Raw genomic sequence first — 14,034 nt, forward strand, 5'->3', positions numbered from 1 at the left:
TCATGTATGGTATGGTCTGGTCTAGTCGTACCACCTGCATAGAAAACCGTGACCATTCAAAGCCATCGAGGTACCATTTTTCTTAAGTCTTGGCTTATGTTATGACCAACAAGAAAAAAGAAAAGAAAAAAAAGAGTGATGGAAAAAATCAAACATTCTTGTGATGATGGTTCATGGATGGTGAAGAACGACTGCGATGAGACTCACACCCAGTTGTCATCCCTCAAAAAGAAACCTTTTCTTAGCCCATCCCGTGCCATTTGAAAGCGATATTTTTCATTTTAATAAAATAAATAATAATAGTAATTAGGATTAAACACAAAAGATATTTTTCGCAGCTTTAGAAGAAAAATAGCCAATAGAGAGAGAAGGGGTCGCGTTAAGGCACACAAGCTTTAAATGCAAGTTGGTTGATGTTAGTTTCTTTCAATCTTCTTCTCCTTACGGACTAAGCATTGTGCAATTGCGGGTCTCTTCTTCTTCTTCTTCTTCTTTGTCCTTCTTCTTATTTTTATTGTTATTATATAACTCTCCCTTAAACCCAATTCTTGTGACATCAAAAACGCATCCCCTCTTTGGCTTTTTTCCTTTTTGGGTTTCCAATTGGCGTTGTTTCTTCAAATTCGTTCGATTTCTGACATACCCAGATGGAGTTTATGGCAAATCCATGCCCTTTGCGTTCATCTTTGTTCGGTTCCTTTGGGAATCTTGTTGAGAGGGTTACACAGATTGGTACCCTCGCTGTTTCTGCTGTCATTGGGAACATCTTCTCCGCGATCTTGACTTTCTGCTTCGCATTAGGTTCGATTCTTCTCCCCCTTCTAATAACCTTCTTTCTCGTTCGTTACATTTCCCCCCCACACTCTTGATCTGCTTCTGTTTTCCTCTTATTAGGGGTTTGTTCTCTTTTTTGGGGTGAATTTGTCAATGTCAATGTCATTGTGTAGTGTTGTGCGAGATTGTTATTAATTTGTGGGGAATAATTCAGGGCATGAGACAGAAATGCACTTCATTTTGTTCTTGTGGAAAAAAAAAAATGAAACTTGGGGTGTGGGTCAGTTGTTTGTTTGTTGGATTGTTTTGCTTATGTTTTACTTATGTTGTCTTGTTTTGTTATTAACATCTTAAAAGAAATGTCCGAAGTTGTGGTTCATCTTTTTCTATTCCTCGTGTTTTAAACATTGAGCTGTGGCTTTTAAGTGCAACGAGCTCTAATGGTTTGTTTTTGTGTGCAGTGGGCACTTTGTTGGGGGCTATGACTGGAGCTTTGATAGGCCAAGAGACTGAGAGTGGCTTTATTCGAGGGGCTGCTGTTGGTGCCATATCAGGAGCTGTTTTTTCCATTGAAGTTTTTGAATCCTCTCTTGTTCTTTGGCAATCTGACGAATCTGGAATTGGGTGTCTGTTATACTTGGTGAGTAATTCAGCTTAAGGGGCCTTGTCAAAATGTTATCTTTTTGTTGGTATGGAAGCTTATCATGTAGCTACATGATTGAGTTTTCTTTATTGTTTACAATGGCATGTTCTGTAGCCTGATATTTTTGAGTTATGTAGATTGATGTTATTGCTAGCTTACTGAGTGGGAGACTTGTGCGTGAGAGGATAGGTCCTGCCATGTTGAGTGCTGTCCAAAGTCAGGTAATTTGCTTTGTACAAAGGACTTGTTACAGTGATGGGATACAACTTTGCTTGTGTTGTCTCTCATTTTGCTGACACCTTTGCTCTTCCCTATCAGATGGGTGCTGTTGAAACCAGCTTTGATGAGGTTCAAAACATTTTTGACACTGGTGGTTGCAAAGGTTTATCAGGAGATTCGGTTGAAAAAATCCCAAAAATCAAAATTACTACCGCCAACAATGTTGATGCATCCGGTGAAAGAGTTTCTTGTTCAGTTTGCCTCCAGGTTGGTTTTTCGCAGTTTTCTTTGTTAATACCAGTTCTTACCTATATACCTTGAACAAGTGTTACTAAGCTTTTGTGTATTTTGATATTAACATTTCTGAATCTGTGTAAATCCAGGACTTTCAGCTTGGAGAGACAGTTAGAAGCTTACCTCATTGTCATCACATGTTTCACCTACCTTGCATAGATAAGTGGCTCTTTAGGCATGGTTCTTGCCCATTATGCAGAAGAGATCTTTAATTTTGTATATGAATAGCATAGACGGTAAAAAAAGTTATTTTTTATTTTTTGTTTATAAGCTTATTTAATTCTAGGACTTACACTCGGTTGCATTTAGTCAGAGCCATTGCAGTTATGAGTGGTATCATTGTACTAAATTAGTGTAAAGAAAATTTTGGGATTAAACTATTTCTTCTTCTTCTTCTTCTTCTTCTATGAGGGGACGACCCTTTTTCCAAGCCCGATCTAATCTTTTTCTATTCTATTATATCGTTAGTTTCTGGAGCAAAGAACATGAGGATGTAAATCATATCTAAGTGATTTTAATCTTACCAAAAGTTAAGGAGTCTCACTTGTCTGTTTGAATTCAAGATGTGCTATGGACATGTGCAAGTGATTGGTTATTTAAATTTAGGCAGATTTATCTTCGAAGGATATTTGAGATTTTGCACATTATGAAAGTGGTTCCTCCTTTGTTATTATAGAAATAACATTCATACAACTTCTTTTCACTTACGCCCCACAAGCAGCTCCTCGAACAATTTTTGGCAAGCCAATGTAATACTAAACTTGTCCCAACAAGTAACGAACACTCATGAACAAGTGTACGTAGTTATAGTATTTAAGTGTCTCATCCAAATGTCATCCATATTCATCAAACAAGGTTACTCGTATTAGTGTACCATAATTGAATATAATGTAGAAGTAATCCACAACTTAGAATGGTAACTCAGTTGAAAAGCCTATCTTCTCCAATAACATAGTAAGGAAATGGAAGTATTTCATCAGATTTTCGTAACGTACCTGTAGTTTAAATCGCCTTGTCTAAACCTTTTTTTTTTTGCAATTCAATTTCAATAAAAACTGCCGGACTTATTCTAGATGAGACGAACGCCTAAAGACTGGACAATTTGACTGGTGAAATCTAAGGTTCTTCGAACTATGTTTGTGAATATTTTTTTAGAAGGAAAGTTATACTTAGAACTTATTTTCATTTACAACCTTTTATAATTATATCTTAATCGTTGATTTTTGCCAATCAATGATTATTATTTATTGTGAATTAATAATTAATTATTAAGTTTGTTTTATAAAAATAATAATTGTTGATTGACGGAAGTCAACGGTAAAAAGATTGTAAGTATAACCTTCTTTTTTTAATGGGATTAGTGTTTCTCATATTGTAATAAATAATTTTATCTTTTATATATACATAAAAATTTATGGGGTCCATATTCTTTTTTTTCCTCTTCTCTTCTCATACGAGCCTTATATTTTTATGTATATACCAGAGATAAAATTATTTCTTATAATACAAGAAACATTAATCTATTTTTTAATACATGTATATATTCTAAACAGTCGATTATATGTGGTCATTGATAATACTTTTTTTATTTATTTAAATAATACCACAGAAAAAAATTCGAAAGGTATTAAGTAATTTTTGTTTGTCTTTTCCTCTTTAAATAAAAAGGCCTATGTTTTCACCACAAAAAAAGCCTATGTTTCAAGAGGATTTATCATTTATCAGACCTTGAACAATAAGTTTGTCAACGAAGTTACAGTGATGGATGATTAGGAAACAATCAATTTAACGAGTAGGGTTATATTAATTTTTTTTTTTTATAAATTTATAAACTGTATTATATTTGACTGATAACATTTTATTTAAAGGGTAATAATTTTCTTATGTAGTAGAAGATAAGAGTTATCTTCTACACACTCATTAGTATATGTGGGGTCCATTTTTAGGGAAAGAGAAAAAAAAAAGTAAAGTGGGACTCATCTTAAATTTGTGTGTGTAGGAGATAGATTATATTTATGCAACATAAGAATAATAAATTCTTTATTTAAAACTATATTACTGATTAAATATAATATAATTTATAAAAATTTATAAATTATAACTGGTTCTAATTTAACAGAATTGAAACTTTATTCGGGTTCAAATGTTACACCGTACACCGGCAAACTGTAATGTAATATCATATCATATCATCCAGTCACCAACCCCAACAATGTTGCCATCATCCATTCATCTGCCACATTAAATAGTCGTGTCCTTTCGCAAACCGAGATTGATATTTTCATGTAGCTTGACTATTTGAATGCTGACAGTAAAGAGCATGACTTGAACGCTATATTTTCAGTATTAATAGGATTTTTAAAGGGAAATATTTTCTTCTTATGAAATAGAAAATATTTCTCCTACTAATGATTTATGATTATGAACTATCGACACTTCAAAAATTGTGGCGTGCTGTGTTTGATACTTTCTGACACTCTCCGACACTCCGACACTTTTCGACATTCTAAAACTCGTTATAGAAATTCAAAACGAGATTCAAATGTTGCGTTACGTTAAGTTTTTAGTTTCAACTGATTGATTCATTAGATTACGATTATCATTTTATTGAGTTTAATATAAATATTTAAGATATCTTATGCTTTTTGCAAAATTAATGAATATTATAAGTTTAGTTTTATTTTTTTGTTAAGTTATTGAATATCAAATATAATATACACTACATAAATTAAAAATATTATTTAATATCAAAATGTGTCCTAACGTGTCAAAATCTAACATTTTTTAGAATTAACGTGTCAGAGTGTCGTGTCGTATCGTGTCACGTGTCCCGTGTCGATATCGGTGCTACATAGATTCATGATTCATAGTATAAGTGGATTCTACTTGAATTTTTTTTCTTTCCATTATTTTTGTAGACCTCATTTATACTATGAATTTTTAGTAGGAAAATTTTTTTTTTCTTCAAAAAAAGAAAATGTTTTCCCATATTTAAATGATGAGAAATATTACTCTCTTTTTGCATAAAATAACATATCTCATGCTCCCTTACTTCGATTTTTGCTCTCCATCTTTTTTTTTTTTTGTAATGGTGGGACTCACCTATGTTCTCTCTACAACATAAAATTACTATCTTATGTGAAATGAGACTAATAAAACCCTTAAATGATAGGATATGATTTTATTCCATAAGAAAGAATATATATATATATATATATATATATATATATATATATAATAAAATTATTAGTTATATGAAAAAAATATTTTTCTCTCTTTAGTACAACCATATTTTCTTATTTAAAAATAAAAGAAGATCTGGACAAATTTGAATATTGATTGAAGGTATATCATGCGAGGCTGTTTGCCTCCTATCATATCTTATCTCATTGTTCACTTCACTAATATAAGAATACAATATTATGAAAAAGAAGAACGTAAAATAATTATAATAAAATTTATCATTATTTATAGTAAAATAATTATAAATTTTTTTATCAATATTTATAGAGAGTTTACATATTAGTATCTTTATAAGTTATTATAAAACGTTTATTAGTTAATATATATATATATATATATATATATATATATATATATATATATATGCAAAATTACTTTTACAATTGTTATACATACAACAGGCCAGGATACGCACACGCATGAGAATTTACACATTACACATGCATACGATACGAGTTACTTGTCAAAGTTTCATGAGCATTTAACTATAGGAACTTACCATTCCTAGCTTAAAATAATGTACATGGACCATTCTAGCTGTCCTCCAATACTTTCTTGGTTTTATTTAGCTGTGAAGCACATGGCACACATATGAAGGAGAAACTATGGTGTAAGTGAAATGAATTACCGAGTGTCAAAGCACAAGCAGATAACTCTTTTGCTCTTGAATTGGCCTCCCAATTAAACATAAATGGATGTGCAAGTTGAAAGAAACAGTGGTGGAGCCTGCATTAGCTCTATCAAATTGACCTTTGCTTCTTTGTAGCATAAAGTTTCTGACATACTATTAATGCCTTTGATATGAAGTGAACTTTGTTGCATGGGCATGTGAATGCTATTAATATAACCTTTGAAAATTTCAATTTTCAAGCAATTACTTACGTAAATAGACAAAATAAATAAATAATTAAAATAAAAAAAGATCAAAGCTCATAGGTTTAGTCATGTTGTAGTTATATATACCCTTGGGTATCTTTCTCATCAATACAGATTCAGTGCCTTAAATTGCTCAGAATCTTGTCTTCTCAGCGACTAGTGGGCTCACAAGGCTGGAAAGAGATTCCATCAGCATGTCTATTCAAGTTTTGTAACCATGCTCGTGGCAAGTAGCTAGGAATATCTATTATTCATTAACACTATATCACTCTGTTTGTACGTTGCATCAATATCATATAACTTTGAGCAATTAACAAGTTAAGATGTGTTAAGGCCTATTTCTTGTTGTTGGAAATCAACAATCACGACAAATCGAAAAATAAAAGAGAAAAAGAGAGAGAATTTTGACACGATGATTTATCTCGATTTACTCAATGTAGATTACGTCCAGCTTGTCTGAACTATATCCATCTCACTGCTACTTGTTACAAGTCACCCTTTTTCACCTCACTACCACACAAATCGACTTCAATTGCCTTGCTGACCCCACAATAAGAACTCTTTTTAACATACAAAATATGAGTTATACCCGACACTTGTTTTTACTGAAAATGTGTGCTTTGAGATGTTTATATCGAATTGAGGGTACTCCCCTTAAGAAAACATACACTTTTATGAAAGGGCATTTTCAATGTGTATGGGTTTCATATGTGACCTTTCTACATAATCATAATCTGTGAGCTGCAATTTTTAAGCTGATGTTGTCATCCTTGGTATCTTGCTCTATCACTTCTAGGTTTTCTAAATAAACTTGTTGGAAACTTTTTGATGTTTTAATCCAAGTTCACATAATCACATGTGTGAACACAAATTTGTTTGGAAGTGAAAATAAAAAATAATGAAAGAAAGAGGTAAACTTAATCTCGTCATTGAAGTCCACTATTAGGTAAGTTTTGCTTCTTACCTCTCCTTTGCCCCTATACAAGAAGTCCACTATTAGGAGTTAGAAAAAATTAAAGTGAAATGATTTCTGATCAATTGCAGGAACTTTTTATCCGCAAAGAGAAAAAGTTTTTGAGAAAGAAAAAATTGAGTGGGGTTCTTCATATTTAGGTGGTGTTTGGTTCAAGTGAAAAATTTAGTTCATCATAGAAATGTAATTATAAGGGAATATATCTTTGGTGCTACTGTTGTATCTAGATTCAGTGCATCCCACCAATAGAAGCATTAAACATCAGAGGAAAAAGAAAAAAATGGCAGAGAAAAGGAAACTTTAGCTGACATGTAATATTTTTATTGATGGAATGTACTGAATCTTTGGTACAACAGTAGTACCAAAGATTTATTCATTACCAGAGATCTACATGGAAAGTGAATTAGATAGGAAAGTTAAAAAAAAGTTGTTTGGTTGGGCCAAATATTACCAGGCAAATTGATTAAAGTTTTTGAAACATATGTTTGGTTGAGGGTAAAATATTGATGGGTAAATGATATATAATTACAAATATAATCCCATAATAATATCCTATTATTAATACAAGTGGCCAGTGCGTATTTACATGAGGGTATTTTGGTCTGCTTTGGGTTGCCCTTTTGCCATTTAGCCGGCTAATCAAGAAACACCACCTCCAAGTTGTCTTTCCTAACAGTGAAAAATACTTGCTTTCTACGACCAAATCTTGAATGCTATGCAAATATAATAGATGGGAAAATTTTTGAAAACAGTCTACCAAACATGGGTGTCTTACTTTGCCAATTTCATTTGCATAGACAACTTTTCTCTCATTCTTTTTATTCTTCAATGTGGCAGCAAACAAATGAATTTTTCTTTTGAAGCAGAAATCATTTCTCCAAAAGTTAAAGCAAGTATAGAATTAAAGCAACTAAGTTTACTTTCTTTCTTTTTCTTTTCAATTATCAACATTTATTGCGTTCCTTCTTTTTCTTTCTGTATTTAAGTTAATTTTTATCATTATTTTTATTTTTTTATTTGTTAATGGATAATTATTTTTAAATAAAGAAATAATTCAGCTGTAATGACATATTAACCTTGAAAATTTTAATTAGCATCATTTGAGTTGTCTAAATTTGGTAGACTAAACTTTTTATATTAATTTTCAGAAAAATATAAACTTTTAAATTCATTATAATAGAAGAAAGCAGTTTGACCGGGACTACTTATTAATCCCATTGTTTTTATTTAGGTTACTTTAATTGTGAAACTTGATAAGCTAAATTTATTTTATATTAAGAGGCAGGATCCTTTGACACCGGTGTCAAAGGAAAAGTTTAATCATGAAAATAATTTAATTTTATTAAAAATAGGTGATTTGGTAGTGATAATTTATTAAACATTCACTTATATTCTATTTTAAATGTAACAACTTGATTATCTATTTTTTGAATAAATGTTGCACACAAATTAAAAAATTAAAAATAATTTATTTTGATAAAAAGAATGATTTAACATAACATTTTCATTCAAATAACTTTCTAAAAAGAAATAAAACTTTCAAAAGAATTTTACTAAAATTAAAATCAACCAACTCATAAATTTTATTTAAGAGCTGGCAGCTGCCATAATAAACTCTTACGGTTTAAAACTTACCTTATAATTTGTAAGAGAATATTTATTAAATGTTGTCATAAACAGAATCGGGACAGTAAAAAATAAAGTATGGAATTGTCATTAAAGTTTATTTAGAAAATGTTGAAAAATCATTAAAAAAGTTGGTGTTTCAAGACAATAACATATCCGGAGTCGATAATGGTTAGGAAAAGGGAAAATGATCTGTTATAATATATAATTATGTATTAAGGATAGTATACAATTATAATATTGAAGTCATATTTTTTTCCTCTCCTTCAGGTATTGTTTGTTGATATAAAAAGTGAAAAAAATATAATTTTAATAGGGTTAAGTTATTCTACTTATCATTTTTTCTGCCTATTTTTTCCTATCACCCTCCAACATGGTTAGATCAAAATTTCAAGAATAGAGAGAAAGATAAATGTTAGTTAAGATTCTGATATAATTATGTGTAAAGTGGTATGTAAAGATAGACAGAAAAAATGATAGGTAGAATAACTTATCTCATTTTAATATCTACTACTCTTAATACATAGAATATAAGTGCCTATTTGTATCCTCTCTTTTTTAAGCTAGAAGCTCCTTATAAGCATAAGCTAGGCTAAACAGGTTTTGGGAAAAGCTCTTATAACGAAAAACTCTTTTTTTAATAATGAAGAAAAAAGCTGAAAACTAAAAGCTCCTAGGAGGAGCTTTTTTTTAAGCTCTTATTTGTTTTTCTTGAATTATGTATTTTTTTTAAAATGAAGAGTGATAAAGATAGAGAGAGATAATTTTCTTGAAATATGTGCTTTTAAGTAATTTTTCAAGCTAAATTTTTTATGTAATTTCCAAACAGTTTTTAGCTTCTTTTTGTAAACTCTTTTTTTTTTAACTTTAGCTTATAAGTAGCTTCTAACTTAAAATAAGAGGATCTAAAGAGGCTCTTTTTTTTTTTTTTTGTAAATAAAGAGGGGCTAAGCCCCAGAAACAGAAAGAAATTACAAATCAGAAACTAACAAGCTAGACATATTTCTAGCATCAGCAACTATAAGTTCCATCAACTGAGGAAGAGGATCTTTAAAAATCTTGAAATGGAGATTATTAGTCTGCCCAGCTTTAGCTAACCAATGAGCACATTTGTTGTTTTCTCTCTTGGTATGAACAAGATGAATAGTCCGATCTGCTTTTAACCATAATCTCAATCTGCTAGTGACTTGAGAGTCCCTAGGATCTTCATGCTGCTCATTTAACATCTGGATGGCTTGGCTAGAATCACATTCTAGCTCTATTCTTTTTAATCCTGTTCCCCAAAGCAGTTCCAAACCTTTCAGTAATCCCATAATTCTGCATCAAGAGGATTGCAGGAACCTAAATTACAATAGAAGCTTCCCAAAAAGGATCCATTGTGATCTCTTAATATACCACCACAACTAGCTTTTTTCATGCCACTAGAAGAAGCTCTATCACAATTCAACTTAACCCACCCTTGCTTGGGGGCTGTCCAAACGCTATCGTTGGAATCACCACGGCGCTGATAAATTCGAGCTTGCAGAATTTGTTGGACAAACATCCAAATTGAAGCCTGTGATTGCTCATCATGACAGAAATGATCTTCATGGATCTCCAAATTTCTCCACTTCCACAAAAACCAACAAGTAGTAAAGAAAATATCCCTCCAGTCCTTCACTTTATTGGAGGACCACATGTTATCGATATTTAAAGTCAACCAATCCTGCAAATTCGAATTCATAAAGGAATTGGGTATCGAACCTGTAAACCAAGATTGCCAAATTTTCCTAGCATGTCTACAATCACGAAGAACATGAATAATAGTTTCCTCATGATTTGGACAACTGGGACAGACATTTGAACCTCCGCTCCACTTACTGGTTCTGCTGCGCACTGAAAGTTTAGCAAGCAAAGTCATCCACATAAACACTTTCACTCGTTTTGGTCCATTCCACGACCAAACTTTTTTCCATACGCTAGTGTGAACATCTGCTGGGAAGTTCATAAGATTACAGTAAGCGACCTTAACCAAAGAAGTTGAGTGATGATTATTGATCCAAACTAATCTATCCTCCCCATTCCTTGGAATAAGCCTGAGATGATTTGTTACTGCATCAGCCAAATCTGACTCCAGAAATTGATGAACAACTTCAAGACGGAAACCATCATCCACCATGTAATCTGCAATTGATTTCTGACTCTCCTCCCACGACACCTGATTGCTCGACAACTGCTGCAAATTTTCCTCCCATCCCAACCAGTTATCAGTCCAAAGCTTTACTTTAGAACCATCTGCTATTTCCCATCTAAGTCCAGCAAGGAAATTACTCCAACATTTAGCAAGATCACGCCAAAGTTTAGAGTCATATGATTTTGCCTTTATACCTCTCCTTAAGTCTTGACCTCTACCATACTTGGCTACTAAAATCTTAACCCATAAATCATCTTTCTTAGTTAACACCTTCCACGCCAGTTTATGAATATAAGCTTCATTTTGGAGTCGAAGGTTAATTATTCCCAAACCACCTCTATCTTTGGGTTTATACATTTGATCCCAAGCTACTAAATGAGCCCGCCTTCTGCTATCCTGATCTCCCCAAATGAAAGCCCTTTGTATCTGCTCAATTTCATCACAAAACGTTACTGGTAAAAGACCATTCTGCATATGGAAAGAAGGGATTGCAGCAATGACCGATTTCACCAAAGTAACTCGACCAGCAAAAGAAAGGCAATGGCTTTTCCAACCATCCAGTTTTGAACGTATCCTATCCTTGATAGCTCCATAGTCTGCTTTAATATGTCTCCCTTGTTTAACAATAAAGCCTAAATATCTGCCAATACTAGAAGTGCGCTTAAAGCCCATTCTGTTGACAATCCTTGTAGCAACTTGAGTATCAGTATTCGGGGAAAAATAAATCAAAGATTTATTTGCACTAACACTTTGCCCCGACATCTCACAAAAGAGATTAATACAATCCATAATCACCTTAGCTTGCTCCATATCTGCTTCCGCAAAGAGAATGATATCATCTGCAAATAAAAGGTGGGATACACTCGGCCCTCTTCTGCAGACTCTAATAGGCTTCCACGAACCCATAGTCACTTTTCCAGCGATCAAGTGGGAAAGCTTCTCAACACACAACACAAAATTATAAGGAGATATTGGATCCCCTTGACGAATTCCTCTCTGAGGAACTATGCAATCCGAAGCCACACCATTTATCAAGACCCTCGAACGATTAGAAGTTATAGAAGCCATTATAACACCAATCATCCAATCAGGAAACTGAACTTCAATAAGCACTTTATAGATAAAACTCCAACTGAGTTTATCATAAGCTTTTTCAAGGTCCAGTTTGATTGCCATTGTACCTTTCTTTCCTTTTACTCTCCCCATAGAATGAACCAGCTCCTTTGCTACTATAATATTATCCTGAAGCTGACGATTTGGCACGAAGCTAGCTTGGTAAGGAGAAACTAAATTCTCCATTGTAAGCTTAAGCCTATCCACAATGATCTTGCTCATACCCTTATAAATGACATTACACAAAGAAATAGGCCTGAATTGAGAAACATACATTGGCTTAGGAACTTTGGGGATCAAAGTGATCAGAGTACCGTTGACTTCCTCAATGCTGGAAGGGTTTTCTGCATAATACTTGATATCTCTCCAAATCTATTCACCAATAAATTCCCAGTTCTTTTTGTAGAATGCCGCGGTATAGCCATCCTCCCCTGGAGCTTTCGAATCTTTCATAGAAAAGAAAGCTCATCTGACTTCATCTTTTGAAATTGGAGCACCTAAGTTAACAGCAGTTTCATCGTCCACCTTTGGCCAAAGAGTCTGGACCCAAGGACGATCATGGTTTTCTTCAGAAAATAGTTTAGAGAAGTAAGCATTTATTACCCGTGCAATGTTGTTATCTTCTCTAATCAAGTTTCCAGCATCATCTTTCTACTCCAAGATCATGCTCCTTCTACGTCTAACAATTGTTTTCGTATGATAGTACTTTGTATTCCTATCTCCTTGAGCTATCCAAGTAGCACGAGACTTTTCAAACCACAAAAGTTCCTCCTGTTCTAAAACTTGTTCAAGTTCACCCCTTATCTTGCCTTCAATCTTTTCCAAATGGCTTTTATTCTGCTCAGAAATTGCCCTCTGGATACCTTCAAGCCTACCAATCAACCTGTTCTTCTTATGATGGATATTACCAAACACATCTTTATTCCACTGCTTAATAAGAGGAGTGAAATCACGAAGACTATCAACTGTTCTTTGATCCTGACGCCAGTTTTCCTTGATGAAATTGTTAAAAAATTGATGATCCAACCAAAAACGGAAAGGGCGTTCCACCCCATCAACTTTGCTTGGCTCTAAGGTAATAAGGATAGGATTATGGTCACTGTTAATACGAGGAAGCACTCGAACCTGGCCTTCATGAAACATCAACCTCCATTCAGCATTGCTACAAGCTCGATCTAAACGTTTAAAAACTCTATCTAAATGAAGAAATCTTGGTCCTCGCCATGTAAATTTAGAACCTATTCCTTCAAGATCAATCATCTTTATATCAGTTAGAAGAGAAGCAAATTTATTACATCTGCTAGTATCAACTGGAGCACCACCACGTTTCTCACTTGGAAAGGCAATTTCATTAAAATCACCTGCAATTAACCAAGCAACCGAGATATCTTCTGATAACTGAAGTAAATCATCCCAAAGTCTCTTCTGAATTTCTTCTCTAGGACTTGCATAGATAACAGTATAAAGAAAAGCTTGATGATCTGCCAATGTAACACGAACATGAATAAATTGATGGGTCTGTTTTAATGCTTGAACCTGACACCTATCATTATTCCATAGTAACCAAAGACCTCCCGTAAATCCATGAGCATCCTCCACTATTGAATTATTAAAACCCAGCTTTTTTATTATCTGTTTTGCTTTTGAACCACTTACTCGAGGTTCAAGAATAGCTGCCACCTCAATCTTATGCCTTCGAACCATCATTTGAAACGTTGATTTGAAGCACTTTTTAGCCGCCCCGCGGTAATTCCATGTAACTAAAGACATTAATCAATGGTAATTTGGCAGGATTGTGGGTCCATTGCCATCCCATTGTCATTGCACTGAGTTTCAGATTCTGAAATCATCTCCACCTCAATATTGAGCTTATGGTTTATTGGGATATGCTTTCCTTTATCTCTACTTGGATCAGGCGCTTTTGGTTGGGACAAGCCATGATCTAAGCCGTTGATATTTTGACCATCCTTATCCACCTCCATTTGATAACAATCTTTGTTATAATCAGCAACAGTACTCCTAGCCACCATGGAATCTCCACCGCTTTTACCTCCAATGTCCTTACTACTATGAATCGCAACTTGCCTCCTCACAGCATCC

General features: G+C 33.4%; 3 protein-coding genes across 3 annotated transcripts; 1 reads left to right on the forward strand and 2 right to left on the reverse strand.

Annotated features, from left to right (window-relative positions):
- The first annotated feature begins 363 nt into the window (after positions 1 to 363).
- Positions 364 to 2,258, forward strand: LOC133291765 (NEP1-interacting protein 1). Its single transcript, XM_061490088.1, has 5 exons — positions 364 to 801; positions 1,236 to 1,414; positions 1,555 to 1,638; positions 1,736 to 1,903; positions 2,020 to 2,258. The coding sequence occupies exons 1-5, from the start codon at positions 648 to 650 to the stop codon at positions 2,140 to 2,142; spliced, it is 708 nt and encodes a 235-aa protein (XP_061346072.1). The 5' UTR covers positions 364 to 647; the 3' UTR covers positions 2,143 to 2,258.
- An 8,304-nt stretch (positions 2,259 to 10,562) lies between these two features.
- Positions 10,563 to 12,359, reverse strand: LOC133291743 (uncharacterized). Its single transcript, XM_061490052.1, has 5 exons — positions 12,249 to 12,359; positions 12,019 to 12,159; positions 11,724 to 11,916; positions 10,741 to 11,435; positions 10,563 to 10,622 (listed from the first exon to the last, which is right to left on the reverse strand). Exons 1-5 carry the CDS (start codon positions 12,357 to 12,359, stop codon positions 10,563 to 10,565), a joined length of 1,200 nt encoding a protein of 399 aa, XP_061346036.1.
- A 226-nt stretch (positions 12,360 to 12,585) lies between these two features.
- Positions 12,586 to 13,638, reverse strand: LOC133291744 (uncharacterized). Its single transcript, XM_061490053.1, has one exon. It carries the CDS (start codon positions 13,636 to 13,638, stop codon positions 12,586 to 12,588), a length of 1,053 nt encoding a protein of 350 aa, XP_061346037.1.
- Between the last annotated feature and the right edge of the window lie 396 nt (positions 13,639 to 14,034).

The sequence above is a fragment of the Gastrolobium bilobum genome, unplaced genomic scaffold (genome assembly GCF_033153095.1).
Source record: "Gastrolobium bilobum isolate Gb01-03AN ecotype WA unplaced genomic scaffold, APGP_CSIRO_Gbil_v1 utg1885, whole genome shotgun sequence".
NCBI classification, from domain to species: Eukaryota; Viridiplantae; Streptophyta; class Magnoliopsida; order Fabales; family Fabaceae; genus Gastrolobium; species Gastrolobium bilobum.

Excerpts from the sequence above, each read along its gene's own strand:
- LOC133291765 (XM_061490088.1), top strand. The coding sequence starts at position 648 with ATGGAGTTTATGGCAAATCCATGCCCTTTGCGTTCATCTTTGTTCGGT. Across the intron at positions 1,639-1,735 it reads TGAGTGCTGTCCAAAGTCAG|ATGGGTGCTGTTGAAACCAG; the intron begins GTAATTTGCTTT and ends CTTCCCTATCAG. Across the intron at positions 1,904-2,019 it reads CTTGTTCAGTTTGCCTCCAG|GACTTTCAGCTTGGAGAGAC; the intron begins GTTGGTTTTTCG and ends GTGTAAATCCAG.
- LOC133291743 (XM_061490052.1), bottom strand. The coding sequence starts at position 12,359 with ATGGCTATACCGCGGCATTCTACAAAAAGAACTGGGAATTTATTGGTG. Across the intron at positions 11,917-12,018 it reads TGGTTCATTCTATGGGGAGA|TTTCCTGATTGGATGATTGG; the intron begins GTAAAAGGAAAG and ends ATTGAAGTTCAG. Across the intron at positions 11,436-11,723 it reads CGCTGGAAAAGTGACTATGG|GGAGACATATTAAAGCAGAC; the intron begins GTTCGTGGAAGC and ends TTGTTAAACAAG.
- LOC133291744 (XM_061490053.1), bottom strand. The coding sequence starts at position 13,638 with ATGGTTCGAAGGCATAAGATTGAGGTGGCAGCTATTCTTGAACCTCGA.